Source organism: Psammomys obesus, unplaced genomic scaffold, assembly GCF_907164565.1.
Source record: "Psammomys obesus unplaced genomic scaffold, mPsaObe1.curated_primary_1811, whole genome shotgun sequence".
NCBI lineage: Eukaryota > Metazoa > Chordata > Mammalia > Rodentia > Muridae > Psammomys > Psammomys obesus.
This window is the reverse complement of record NW_026592710.1, coordinates 6,426,720-6,439,568: the sequence shown is the minus strand read 5'-3', so window position 1 is coordinate 6,439,568 and position 12,849 is coordinate 6,426,720. Positions and strand designations below refer to the sequence as shown.

Below are 12,849 nucleotides of genomic sequence, written 5' to 3'. Positions count from 1 at the left end.
TTAATTACAGAAATAAGCTTTATTTAGCCTCCTGTAGATGTTTCAAAGTTAAACACATACTAACTAGCTAGAAACAAGCAACATTTGTCCATTTAGATATACTGAAATAGGTAGGTGTCTCCAAACACCTCAGAGATCTACAGAATATGACATTTAAGATGTTTTAATAATAAAAGGCTTTTCGTAATAGTGAGACAGTCCAGTTCCTGGCCACACCCCCAGTCTACTTCAAAGAAGATGATGGACACTGAAGAACCTCCAAATGGAGCTTGCTTCAAGTGTGGCAAATATGGCCACTGGGGAAAAACCACCCTTGCCTCAATCACTGCCAGCATGCTGTCCAAACTGTGGACAAGCAGGACACTGGGAAGTCAACTGTCCAATTTTTCCAAGACAAGGCAAGCCAGTCTGTCATGATTTCTTATCACAGGTAAGTCTGCCAGCGATATTCTGGGCCTGTGGGCCGAAGGTTGATGACCCAATGCTCCAAAGGAACCTTGGGTGACTGTCCAGTCAACCAACAGTCTCTGTCATTTGTATAGTTTTGGAAGCTTCTTGCTCTGTACTTCCTGATTGCTCAGGTAACATTTGTCCTTCTTAGGTTTCTGATAAGCTTAAGTTGTTTTGGATTTAAGAAGAACATTCTAAGGTCTAAAAAGGTATTTTCAGGTTGGTAATGCAAGTTATGATAGAAAGTGATTTAGGTACAGAACTTTGAACTCGCCAAGTTAGGATGGAGTGGAGTACTTTCTCCAAAGTTGTCAGAAACAAAATGGACTGGACACTGTGAATACAATTCTTACCTAACAGCTCTCATAATTGTTCCTACTGGACATGGTTCATTGCTGTTAGAGAAAAGGCCTTTTATTGGACTAAAAGGGGGAGATGTTGGGATAATCATTTGTGTACTGTGTAAAGACTCTTTGTATTATTCAAATGTTCAGATTTTGGTATTGTTATTCTTTTTTTTTTTTAAAGATTTATTTATTGTGTGATCAAAGATAGATGGTTGTGAGCCATATGTGGTTGCTGGGAATTGAACTCAGGACCTCTCTGGAAGAACAGACAGTGCTCTTAACCATTGAACCACCTCTCCAGCCCCTGGTATTGTTATTCTCATGAATTATCACCTGCTTCAGTATTTTGTAAACACACATATTTTCTCTCTCTGATTGGCTGGCCTAGCATCACCTCTCCTCTGGTGTGGAGCATGCAGACCATGCCACCAGAGGAACTGGCATGAAACCGGTTCGGTGGAGCATGTTCAAACCCCAGAAATCTCAAAATTGTGGTTTTGAATCTCATCCTCAGATGGCAGGAGTGGGACAGCTCCTCCCTGTTTCCATGCCTGCCTCTGAGCACGTAGCAAAGGACCCACAAGGCGGTCATCGGTAGCCAGTCACAGCAGCACAGCTGCTGGAATTCTTTTTTCATGTCAACAGAGCGTCGCCAGCAGCTTAGCCTCAGCCAATAGAATGTGTTCACTTCCAAAACCCTTCCTACTCCCAGGATTTATATAGTCCCTGTTCACACGGAATAAAGAGGACAAGCTGTTTCACCAAGCATAGTCTGAGGCTGTTTTTACCTAGTTATAAACTTATGGAAGGGCACTTTCTCTCTCCAGAGAATGCATCCTTGGAACGGCCTGCCTGGTCAGGCTCCTGCGGTGGCCACCAGTCACCACAGCCACTGGAGTCACTGTAGCTTGCGGCCCGGAGCTCCGGGAGCTCCCACAGTCGGCCGTGAGCCAGCGGGAACTGTTGCTGCCGCTGGCCTATGCAACCTTGCCCACCCTGTCCAGCAGCAGCAGTCATTGTTCCTGAGGCAGCTGCCGCCTGGCGCCTGGCTCAGCTCTGGAGCCCGAGCTCCCGCTGCCGTTTGGCCTGGTGCTGGCCCCAGTCAGAGAGCTGTAACACTTAAAACCTCGAAGGAGGTCTTCTCCCATACACTCAAGCCTGGCTGCACTGGAGGCCTAGGAGGGACCCAATCCATTTCATATTATCCTTCCCAGCTAGGAATCTGGCAGCATCTAGGCATCCCAAGGAGAAGGGAACCACGGAACCACACTCTGGTGGCAGCTAGAAACGGCCACTAGAAACGGGACCATCACATGAGTCCCAGCTACCTAGCGTCAGACACACCCTGGGGGAAGTCAGCGGGGACAAGGAGAAGCTATGTTGTGCTTTTTTTTTTTTGCCTCAAAGATGGCAGAAGGTCCCTGGGGATTTTGGGTGGGTGCCATATTACACACAGGCCGCTGGTGGGAGCCAGTCTGTCCTGGTCCTGCCCCTGCCAACTGCAAGGCAGAGTATGGAGGGCTGGTTCCTGGGGCATGAGGACATGCAGGCCACAGCCTTTGGTCCCCACCGTCCCCACCAGGCTGCAAACATGACGTGGGGCCACCCTGACCCTGAAGACTGCCTCAGGTACTGACTATGTTCTCCAAGAAAAGATACTGAAAAAAGTGTGGTAGCAAATTCCCATAAAAGTTCAGTCAGCAAAAACCACATAACAACCTGTGCTTTAGCAAAAACTGTAATTTCAGTTATTAGGCCACAGGGCTAAAACCAGAAACAGGAGGAGGCAAGGGATCCTCTCTGCAGACTTGGGAATGCAGATTCCCTCAGCAAGGGCAGAGGCCCGGAGCTCTGGAACTTGCCAGTTTCAGATGCAGGGTGTGGGGCTTTCATCCACCAAGCAGCCATCCAAGAGCTCCTGGAGCTGACCCAGTCCGTTCCTCACTTCTGAAGAGTTTTGTTCATCTTTAATTGTAAAAATATAAAGGTTGAGCATTTATACTTTTAAAATCCTTAAATGGGTCCATTCATCTTTTGTGGGTCTCTCAGAGGCTTTGTGACATCTTATCTGAAGTTGTCCCCAAAGTTAAAGATGAAACTGGGTCAGCAACAAGGCTGTGCTAAGAGAACGCATAAGGCAGTGCCTGCCTGTCCCGATGGGCATTTGAGGACAGAGGGCCCCAACCCGTCTCCAAGCCCACACCCTGCTTCCAGCGGTGTGTATTCAAGCAGACGAATCTGGCAAAGCTTAGTCAGCTCTTCTTATTATTTAATCCATGTGTGCATGCCTGTGTCGAGGTCAGAAGGTAACTGGGGAACTCTGTGGGTCCTGGAGCTTGAAGTCAGGTTGCAGGGCGTGGCAGGAGGTGCTCTCGGATGAGCCGTCCAGCCAGCCGTTACTCAGCTGCTGTGATGAGGAGCTAGAACGGTGGTATATTCTGACTTCATTTTGAAGAGCTGGAGGATCGCTGGTCACTGGTGCATCTCACAGGATCACTTATCTATTTTGAGACAGGGTCCTCAGCATCCCTTGATGGCCTCAAACTTGCTGTTGTCAAGGATGACCTTGAACTTTTGATCCTTCTGCTTCCATCTTCCCCGTTCCAGGACTATTGGTGGTGCAATGCCATGCCTAGCTCACGTGGTACTGGAAATTTAACCCAGGGCCTCAGGCCTGCTAGGCAAATGCTCTACCAGATCTACATGCCAAGCCAAGGTCATGTTTTAAAGAATTTCTTCTTTGTCTATCCTGGATAAAGATGGCTGGCACCAAGCGCAAACATGTCAATCCTCTTCATAACTAATGCTAGGATTTCATTTTGTTTCTTTGAAAGGGTCTAGCTGGGCAGTGGACGCCTTTAATCCCTGTACTCCAGAGGCAGAGGCAGGCAGATCTCTGAATTCAAGGCCAGCCTGGTCTACAGAATGAGTTCTAGGACAACGAGGGCTATTACACAGAGAAACCCTGTTTTGAAAAACAAAACAAAAAAAAAAAAAAAGAAAAAAAGAAAAAAGGTCTACATTATCTAGGGTCATCACGGACTCCTGGGTTCAAACTGATTCCCCTACCTCAACTCCGGGTGCCGCTGGGGCTACAGGGGTGTATCACTGAGCCTGCTAAAGTAAGACTTTTCTTCCTTTTTCCTTCTCTTTGTGTGTGGGTGTTTTGCCTGCATGTATTATGCACCATGTGTGTGCTTCGAGCCCACTGGGGCCAGAGAGGACATCAGGTCCCCTGGAACTGGAGTTACAGGCAGTTGTGAGCTGCCATGTAGGTGCTGGGAGGTGAATCTGGGTCCTTTGGAAGAGCATCGAGTGTTCTTAACCTCGGAGCATCTCTCCAGCCCCTAAAGTGAGGCTTGTTTTGTTTTGTAGACAGGGTTTCTCTGTGTAGCCATGGCGGTCCTGGAACTTGCTCTGTAGACCAGGCTGACCTCAAACATGTGGGGATCAGCCTGCCTGCCTCCCAAGTTCTGAGATTAAAGGTATGCGCCACCGCCCTGCTTAAGTAAGGCTTTTGAGTGGACTTGCTTTTCACATTTGCTTTTCTTGTGTGGTAAGGCCATGGTGTCCTTTCTTGAAAAACTTATTTGGAGTTAGCATTATTGAAACTTTTCCATTTTAGAAAATGAAATGAGCTATTTTAGAGATGAATTACATTGTTTTTTTTCAAATGGCCTTTTTATAATATTCATCTTAGCTACTGATCTTAATCCCCTGTTGGTTTTAATCAAACGTTTAAACTTAAGTTTGTGAAACAGGATGTCAATCCCTTCCCTGAGTTCCTAACAGCAGCTTGAGCTGGACCTGCAGAAGAGCATGTGGCGTCATGCACAGTGTCACAATGTGGACTGCCTGTGCTTAGCTTCTGCGATGTTCCTCTGCAGAGGAGCCAGGGTGACCCCAGCATTCCTGTCCTCACTCTCGGAGCTGTACAAACTGTGCTTCTCAATGTACTCTTGCACGAGGTCGGGTACCAAGTATCGGATGCTCTGTCCCCTCCTGAGAGCTCTCCGGATCTTGGTGGAGGAGATGTCATTGGTGACCCACTCAGTCACCAGGTGGATGTTGTCCTGATGTCTCCACAGGACATCAGACTCGTAGATGAACTTCTGAGCGTCACTGCCAGCCCGAGTGACACATATGAGCCCATAGTTGCCCACGATTTGTGTGATGTCCTCCATCTTCCACAAGTTGGGCACACTGAAAGACTCCAGTAAATCTGCTCCACACAGCAATTTCACCCTGGGCACACCTGGGAGGAAAAAAATCAAACAGAGTTTCAGGCTTTATTTTCTTAATAATCACCCATATAAAAGTGATTGTGAGTGTGAGTGTGAGTGTGTGTGTGCAAGAGAAGTAGATCTCTTTATTGTCTTTTGCCCCATAGCCCTTCCTTCCTTCCTAAAACCATCAGGAACCCAGCAGGTATGGAATAAGGAATAAAAGCACCAAATGGGTCTCTGCTGCAGAATCTGAGCAAGCTTTGCAGCCCTGGTAGGAATCACGAACCTGTTGCTTTGGGCTCCTGGGGCTTCTTTTGGCTGGACTCTTGCTTCTGTTCAGTCCACTTCCTCTTCTGCCCAGGCCTTTCCAGAGCAGGTGAGCTTTGTGGGTGATCGCAGCTGCCAGCTGCCAGCTTCTCCTGATGGTGTCTACAAAATGACAACCCGAAAGAACATTCCTTGACATCAGAGTGCTCTCTGTATGCTGTGTGTGCGTGTGTTGCAACAGCAAGAGTTGACAGTAACGACCTACTCCTCTACACAACTGTCTGACCCAATCTTCTAAAACTGCAAGGCCAGTGGAGGGGAAGATGGAGACTAAGAGTTTTGGCCCACCTCCAGCAGAGTCCCTGGCATTGGAAACATTCAACAACTGACTGAGGGAACAGGCGCTACTGTCAGCTTCTGTCTGAAGTGTTTGTCAGCCCTCCGAGAGGGGGGCTATTAAATGACCACAGTCTCTTAGCTTATGTACAACAGAATGGGCTGGTCCAGAGCTTACAGCCTTGACCACTGAAGACTATGGCCTGATCTTGCAATGAAAAAACACAGGGACTGTAGGGGCAAGTGCCTGAGGCCTTCAAGGAAAGTAGCACCGCAGGAAGGGGCTGGCAGCAAAGGCTCACTGCCCTACGTCAGCGCAAAGCTACCCCAGCAGGACAGCCACACCGACAGACCCGAAGGCTGGCCTTGTGCCCTTGTGTCCTTAGTCCCTCCTCCACTGAATAGGCAAACTGAATGTGCTGGGGATAATCAGGTTACCATGGGGCCAGAAAGGCAGGAGTGGGGCTGAAACAAGAGCATGGCCTCTCATGGGAGAATTTTTTATCATTAACAGGGAGACTTTTTCCTGTTAACCATGAAAAGGGAGTCCTGGTATGTCATAGGTAGCTGCCACCTTCTGCCTCAAGGCCCCGTCCTACCCTAAATACTAACAGAGGTCCTTGTGGCAACTTCTAGTGTGCCTGACAGTCTGTGGAAGGCAGTCTCTGGGAGAGTGCCGTGAGGCAGGAGTCAGTGACAGGGTATGCCACGGTGCAGCACCTGCCAGAACCTACAGCGCAGGGCTGAGTGCCTCTGTCTACAGACATCAACAGCCGCAGAAGGCAGTGGGAATGGACCAGGTCCTGCTGGGACTGCAAGGACCCCTTCCCTGTTCAGCCAGTCTGGAGGACTGAGGATCCTAAGAACAGATGTCAGACAAAGGTTTTCAGATCCCTTAACTCACTCTCCAGATTATAAAGAGATGTTACATATTACTTCCTTCACTGGCCTGGTTTTACAGCTCCGAGCACAGAGGTCTGGTCGGCCTCCCACGCTCTCCTGAAAGCACCACACAACACAACACACAGGGCTGGGCTGGATGCCGGGCAAGCACTTCCTGACACTCCTCCTTGTTAAAAATAAGGCAATCAATAAACAGAAACAAAAACAGCAGCAGCAGGTCCAGAATAAAAACATGAGTCTCTCAGAAAATATGATTCATGAGGGGGAAGGGGGAGGAGCATTAGACAGAAACAATACAACATACAGAGACCTACACATGATGGGGCCTTGGAGAGAAGGAGCACTTCCCTTAAAACCTGGTGAGGAACTTCATTCAGAGAGAGAGAGAGAGAGAGAGAGAGCACTACTGTGAGAGGCACGTGGGGCAGAGCAGCCTCTTCAGAAAATTCAGTGCACTTCTCTGAGCAATCCCAAGAACAATGAAAAGTCCAGACATTTATAAGTTTTTTTGGGGGGTAGGTAGGCTTCCAGGAATGTTCACATCATCTGATTAACTTAACAGAGGGTGGAAGAGCCAGGTATCATAATTGAGAAATGTCAAGTTACATCTCAGAAGGCTTCTGAACCCTGTCCAGAGACAGTTGCAGGGAATCTTGGCCTCATCTCTTTGGGCTCTGGACCTGGCCCTTTTAGGTTGAATACTGAAGCCATATTCTCTCCTCTTCCACACCTAAGAGGGCTGACAGCTGCAATATCCTCGGGCAACTGTCTTTCTTCCTTCAGGCCAGGCCAGGTCAGCTTCCTGTCTTCCACTCTGACAGACATCTTTCTGGGAAACAAACATGCCAACATCTCACCCCACGCGGAAAGATACAAGGGCTTAGGTGCCTTGCCCTGTTGCAGCCTCTGCAACCTTTGTGTAGCGTTTTGAGAAAGAATGGCCCCTATAGGCTCAGATATTTAAATGCTTAGTCGACAGGAAGTGGAACTGGTTGAAAGGATTAGAAGGGTTAGGGGGTGTGGCCTTGTTGGAGGAAGTGTGTCACTGGAGGTGGGCTTTAAGTCTCATTGTGTGGACCTGCTAATCAGGAGGCGGCTCTCAGCTACTGTTCTGTGCACTGTATGCTGCCCGGCTCCCTGCCAGGATGACAGTGTAAGCCTCTGACACTGTAAACAAGCCCCAATTAATCGCTTTTTTTTATGAGTGTTGCCTTGGTCCTGGTGTCTCTTCGCAACAATAGAAGTGACTAAGAAGCTTGGTGACAACCTCACAGAGCTGCAGTCAGATGCAGAACTGAGACTACAGTGATGGGAACGTGCCCTCCCCCCTCCCCAGGGCATGGTTACCTGAGCACCTTCACAGTCTCCACCCAGTCCTTCTGAAGACTTTCCCATGTGTCCACTTCCACCCAGTGTGAGTTCCTGGTGGCAAGTTCTGCCATGATAACCCGGTGGTGGGCTGGGATGAGCCCTTTCTTCTTGTATGCATCACCAACAGGTGAGATTATGCCTTTGATAACTTTGTATTTTCCTGGATAAAGAGTTAGGTTGGATATTAGGTATAACAAATCAGATTTTATGAACAGGAAGTGTGATCAATATTATGTTATAGTTGTAATTCCACCTCCCCCCACCTTTTAAACAAAGAGTCAAGTTTAGCCAATTGAAACTGTGCTAAAGGGCTGGCAAGATGGCTCAATGGGTAAAGGAGCATGCTGTCAGGTGTGATGATCTGAGTTCAATCCCCTGGACACACGTGGTGAAAGGCTAGAACAGATTCTCCATGTTGTCCTCTGATCTCCTCATGAATACCATGTCTCACATAATACCTGCACATGTCAATAAATATTTTTTAAATTAGAAAAGAAACTGTAATAACATGTTATAAAAGTTATCATTAACATCCCCTTTTTAAAAGATTTATTTATTTATTATGTATACAGTATTCTGCCTGAATGTATGCGCGCAAGCCAGAAGAGGGTACCAAATCTCATTGTAGATGGTTGTGAGCCATCATGTGGTTGCTGGGAATTGAACTCAGGACCTCTGGAAGAGCAACCAGTGCTCTTAACCTCTGAGCCAGCTCTCCAGCCCCCATTAAGCCCTTTTAAGTGTACGGTTCTGTAGTGTTGAGCTCATGCATGTGGCTACACCACCTCCACTCTTTCTATCTTCAGAACCTTCATCTTCAACTAAAGCCCCACCCCTTACACCCTAACTCCTGGCCCCCACATGGCTTAAGCTTAAACTCTGGTTGGTATTGCCGAATTCCCTTGCTAAAAGCCTGAATCAATTAGCATTGCTCACCTAGAGCAGCTGCAGGAATCTGTCTTGCCTCCCCTAGGACCTGGGTACCTGACAGCATCAAGCAAGCACTTTACTCTGCCCAGCCCCGCTCCTTCTCATGCTATTCATACCTCCTCCTCCTTTTTCTCCCTTGATAAAAGGTCTCACTGTGTAGTCACAGCTGTCCTGGAACTTGCTATATAGACCAGGCTGGTCTGAACTCATAGAGACCCACTTGCCTCAGACTTTCAAGTGCTGGGAGTAAGGATTAAAGACATGCACCACTACAGCCAGCCTTATTCACACCCTCCTGCTGCATACTTTGTGACAAACACTTGTATCTACTGAGCCACCTTGCTGGCCCCATTAACCCTTTGCCAGGAAACAGGGCAACATGCCTGTGTCCAGGACCAGGCGTGCACACTGAAACATTCAGTGTGTCTAAGCCTCAGTTACCTGGGTTGTTGCTCCTACCTGTTGCATTCATGTAGTCCTTGGCCAGCTCGAAAAGCCTGAGGTGCATGTTGGTGATTGGATTAAAAGAACCGCAGGCTAGGAGAACCACTTCCGTCTTCTCGGCTGTGTCCATGACGAGAAGTGGGAGTTACTGCTCTAGATGGAAATCTCTGACATGGATGTTGCTGTCTACAAAGGAAAAAGGAAACAAGTTCATTTACAGACCTCCTGACATCATGTGTTCTTCCTGCGGCCAGGTGGACAAATTCTTGGCTTCACTGACTGAGATGAACCGCAGAACCGGCTTCACGTTCTGCCCTTCGATTATACAAGTGTGCAGTTCCTACCAAAAAGGAATGGGATACACCTCTTTATTTCTATGATTTGCTTTGCCTTAAAGAACATGGCAGAAAAGACAGTGTGTAAGTTTTGAGCCTACACTTAGAGGCTATCATAGAGGTATTTTCTGTTGCTATAGTAACATAGTAGAGATCCAGGCAGTAGTGGCAGCACCACCAGCACTGGGGAGGCAGAGACAGGAGAATTTCTGAGTTCAAGGCCCACCTGGGCTACAAAGAGAAACTCTTTCTAAAAAAAAAAAAAAAAAAAAAAAGCCAAACAAACAAGGCACCTAACTGCATCATAACACGGTGGAGAAAGAGAAAGTGAACCAGTCCTGTTCAGAGAGGGCCAAGTCTATGGTGTGGCCTAACTTTAAAGCAAGGTCTGCACCTTCAATCCCCACACTTCAGGAGGCACGGGCAGGCAGATCTCTGTTGAGTTTGAGGCCAGCCTGGTCTACAGAGTGAGTTTCAGGACAGCCAGGGCTACACAGAGAAAAGTCTGTCTTCAAAACAAAAGAAAAAACAAAAAACTGGTCTCCTGAGAACCAAATGACACTCATGACCTCCTTGCTCTCCACCTGTTCTTAAAGGCCCCACCACCTCAGCACAGCCATGCTGGACACCAAGCTTTCAGCACATGGACTTTTAAGGATACACTTAGACAATACCTAAACTATACATAACAGAGATGTCCCTGCCTCTTGCTGCTGCCTCTACGCTAAAACAAAGCCCATGAGAGACTGCTATGGGATGACAGCTGGAGGCCCAGCTGAGAAGATAGCTGGCCTCTTGCTAGGTGACTGTGGCCATCAGAGGCCAGCCCAGCCACAGCCAAGATGCTCATCCCCACAGGAAGCCCAGATGAGAGCAGATGCAAACCCACAAGTCTTCCTGAATCACAAGTAAATGTTTACGGATGGATGTCACTCGGTCTTTGTGATGGAGACAATTTTAATAAAGTAATTCACAGGGTCGGGGAGACAGCTAAGTGATGGCACACTTGTCTACTGTTTATGAGGTGTTCACTTCCCTGCATGGCAAGACAGACAGACAGACAGACAGACAGACAGTAATTCACAGTCAGGCGGTAGTAATCCCAGCACTTGGGAGGCAGAGGCAGGTGGATCTCTTGGTCTACAGAGTGAGTTCCAGAACAGGCAAGCTACACAGAGAAACCCTGTCTAGAAAAATTCGTACAGCTCTTGAAGAAACAAGAGAAGATGCAATGGCGGTCAGCAGGGATGAAGTCAAGCGTGCCCGAGGCCCTCCAACCAAACAGTCCTTGGAGTTCCAGTTGCCTGGGGGATGAGGCAAGGATCTGAAAGGAGCCTGGACAAGACACCAAGATTTCGTCTCAAAAAAAAATCTTCCCAAACCCCACAAAACAACAGGGGCTGGGCTCAGTCAGCAAAGGGCTTGTCAGCCATGCACACATGAAGATCTGAATTTGATCTCCAGCACCCACATAAAAAAGCCAGGCACAGTGGCACATGTCTGTAATCCAAGCACTGGGTAGGGCAGGCAGAGACAGGAGGATATCAAGGGATCTCTGGCTAGTCAGTCTCTCAAACTGATAATCTCCAGGTTCACTGAGAGATCGTTTTAGAACACGGTGAAGACGTAAGGGATGCAGCCGATGCAGCCAGCACCATGTCTGGCTCCCACAGGCATTGACCCCTCCCGCCCCTCCCCCGCATAAGCATGGGGTTGGCATCAAACATGTATAATCCCAGCCCTGGAGAAGTAGAGCCAGCCAGTCTGGCTCAATCAGCAAGCTCCAAGTTTTGTGCGAGAACCCATTTCAAAAGTAAGGGGTGAGGGTGATGCCAGATACAGACCTCTGGCTTCCACATGCAGACAATACACAAATGTGCACCTTTATACCCACACACCAACCAACCAACAAAACAAACAACAAAACCCACAGGGAAACTGCTAAATATGGACAGAAAATTGAGCACAGTCATTGATGAACAGTACCTTGTCAATGGGTTAAGGGTTGGGACTGCAGCTCAGGGGTCACCTGCTGGCCTCACATGCAGCTGAAGGCCACCCTCCATTCACCCCCAGCAGCCTTCCCTTCACCTCCAGAAAAAGGAAAAAAGGCTGAGTTAAACAGAAGGCATTTCAATGTCTCTCTTCTCCCCTTTCATCATGAAACCAGGGGTTACTAACCCTGTCCCTTCTAGTCTTACCCTTTCTAGTTCCCATACAAGGTACCTGCTGGAGAGTGGGAGAAACAGAAGGACCTGAATTTTACCTGAATTTCAAGGCGAGCCTGGGCATAGGAGAACATGTCTCAGAAAACAAACAAACAAACAAACAAACAAAAAACAGTAACTCCACAGAATTGTAGCCTACATGGAAACTGGAGTTCCTGCCAGCCTCCGAGAACGCTCTTCAGGGCTTGTTGAAAGGTGCCCCAGGCCAGTCCCAGGCACACCCAAGTCAGTGAGTCAGGTTCTCGATGCCTTATCGCAAGGAAGAGTGTGGAAGGAAGGTAAGGGTGGAGGGAGTCAGGGAAGTCCCCTGGGGTCTCAAAAGAGAACAAGGTGCTCCAGCCCACTCTATGTTCTGGAGAGCTCAGGTCTCCTTTCACCCTGGGGAGTGAGGAGGCTGGTGGAAGCTGATCTCCCAGCGCACAGGCGGTGGCATTGTCCTTTGTCACACTGGTGAGCTGTCTCAGATATCCAGCCATCTCAGCTGGACTCCCGATCCGCCAAGAGCCGGAAGAGTTCCGGTACAGTGAGCCTGTCGGAACATGGAGGTGACGGATGGGTGTGGAATCTCACACAGACCCGAACCAGTGTCGCCATGATTCACTTTTGTTTGGTCCACGCAGCCTATCACCTGCACTGCTGGCTGCCGAGGTCGCATCGGCTCAGGCTGTAAGTGTCCCTCCCCAGAGCACTGCTGTCAGAAAGTTCACTGCTTCCTGGGGCAGGCTTCAAGTTTAACTAAAATTTACATCTAAATCATCCATCTTTCGAGTTTTAAAGTCGTCGTGATGGAAGCTCAGACTCATACTACAGCTGCTTTGAAGAGCTGTGGCTCTGTGGGCTCTCCTTGTCAGTTTCAGGTGCTCAGTCTAAAAGCCTCGCTGGCCCACTGTTACATGACACGCCCGGCCAAACCACTTCTCACAACCGCCTTCTAAAATGACGCTATTTCTTTTGAACTAGTAACTTTAAGCATGTTCCTCTATCTTGCTCTAACGATGCGTCTGTGTTTTAA

At 48.3% G+C, this 12,849-nt stretch overlaps 1 protein-coding gene across 2 annotated transcripts in view; it reads right to left on the bottom strand.

The window, feature by feature from the left end:
- Positions 1-2,519: 2,519 nt before the first annotated feature.
- Positions 2,520-12,849, bottom strand: part of Nmnat1 (nicotinamide nucleotide adenylyltransferase 1) — a 19,488-nt gene continuing 9,158 nt past the window's right edge. Inside the window, exons 1-5 of one of the 2 annotated variants that reach the window (XM_055615080.1) lie at positions 11,596-11,689; positions 9,290-9,460; positions 7,877-8,060; positions 5,310-5,452; positions 2,520-5,052 (exon numbers count right to left, since the gene is read on the bottom strand). In XM_055615080.1, the coding sequence (XP_055471055.1) occupies positions 4,637-5,052; positions 5,310-5,452; positions 7,877-8,060; positions 9,290-9,404 (858 nt within the window). In that variant the 5' untranslated portion in view covers positions 9,405-9,460; positions 11,596-11,689 and the 3' untranslated portion in view covers positions 2,520-4,636. Of the gene's footprint in view, positions 5,053-5,309; positions 5,453-7,876; positions 8,061-9,289; positions 9,461-11,595; positions 11,690-12,849 lie in introns of those variants that run through there. The other variant, XM_055615079.1, reaches the window with a different exon arrangement.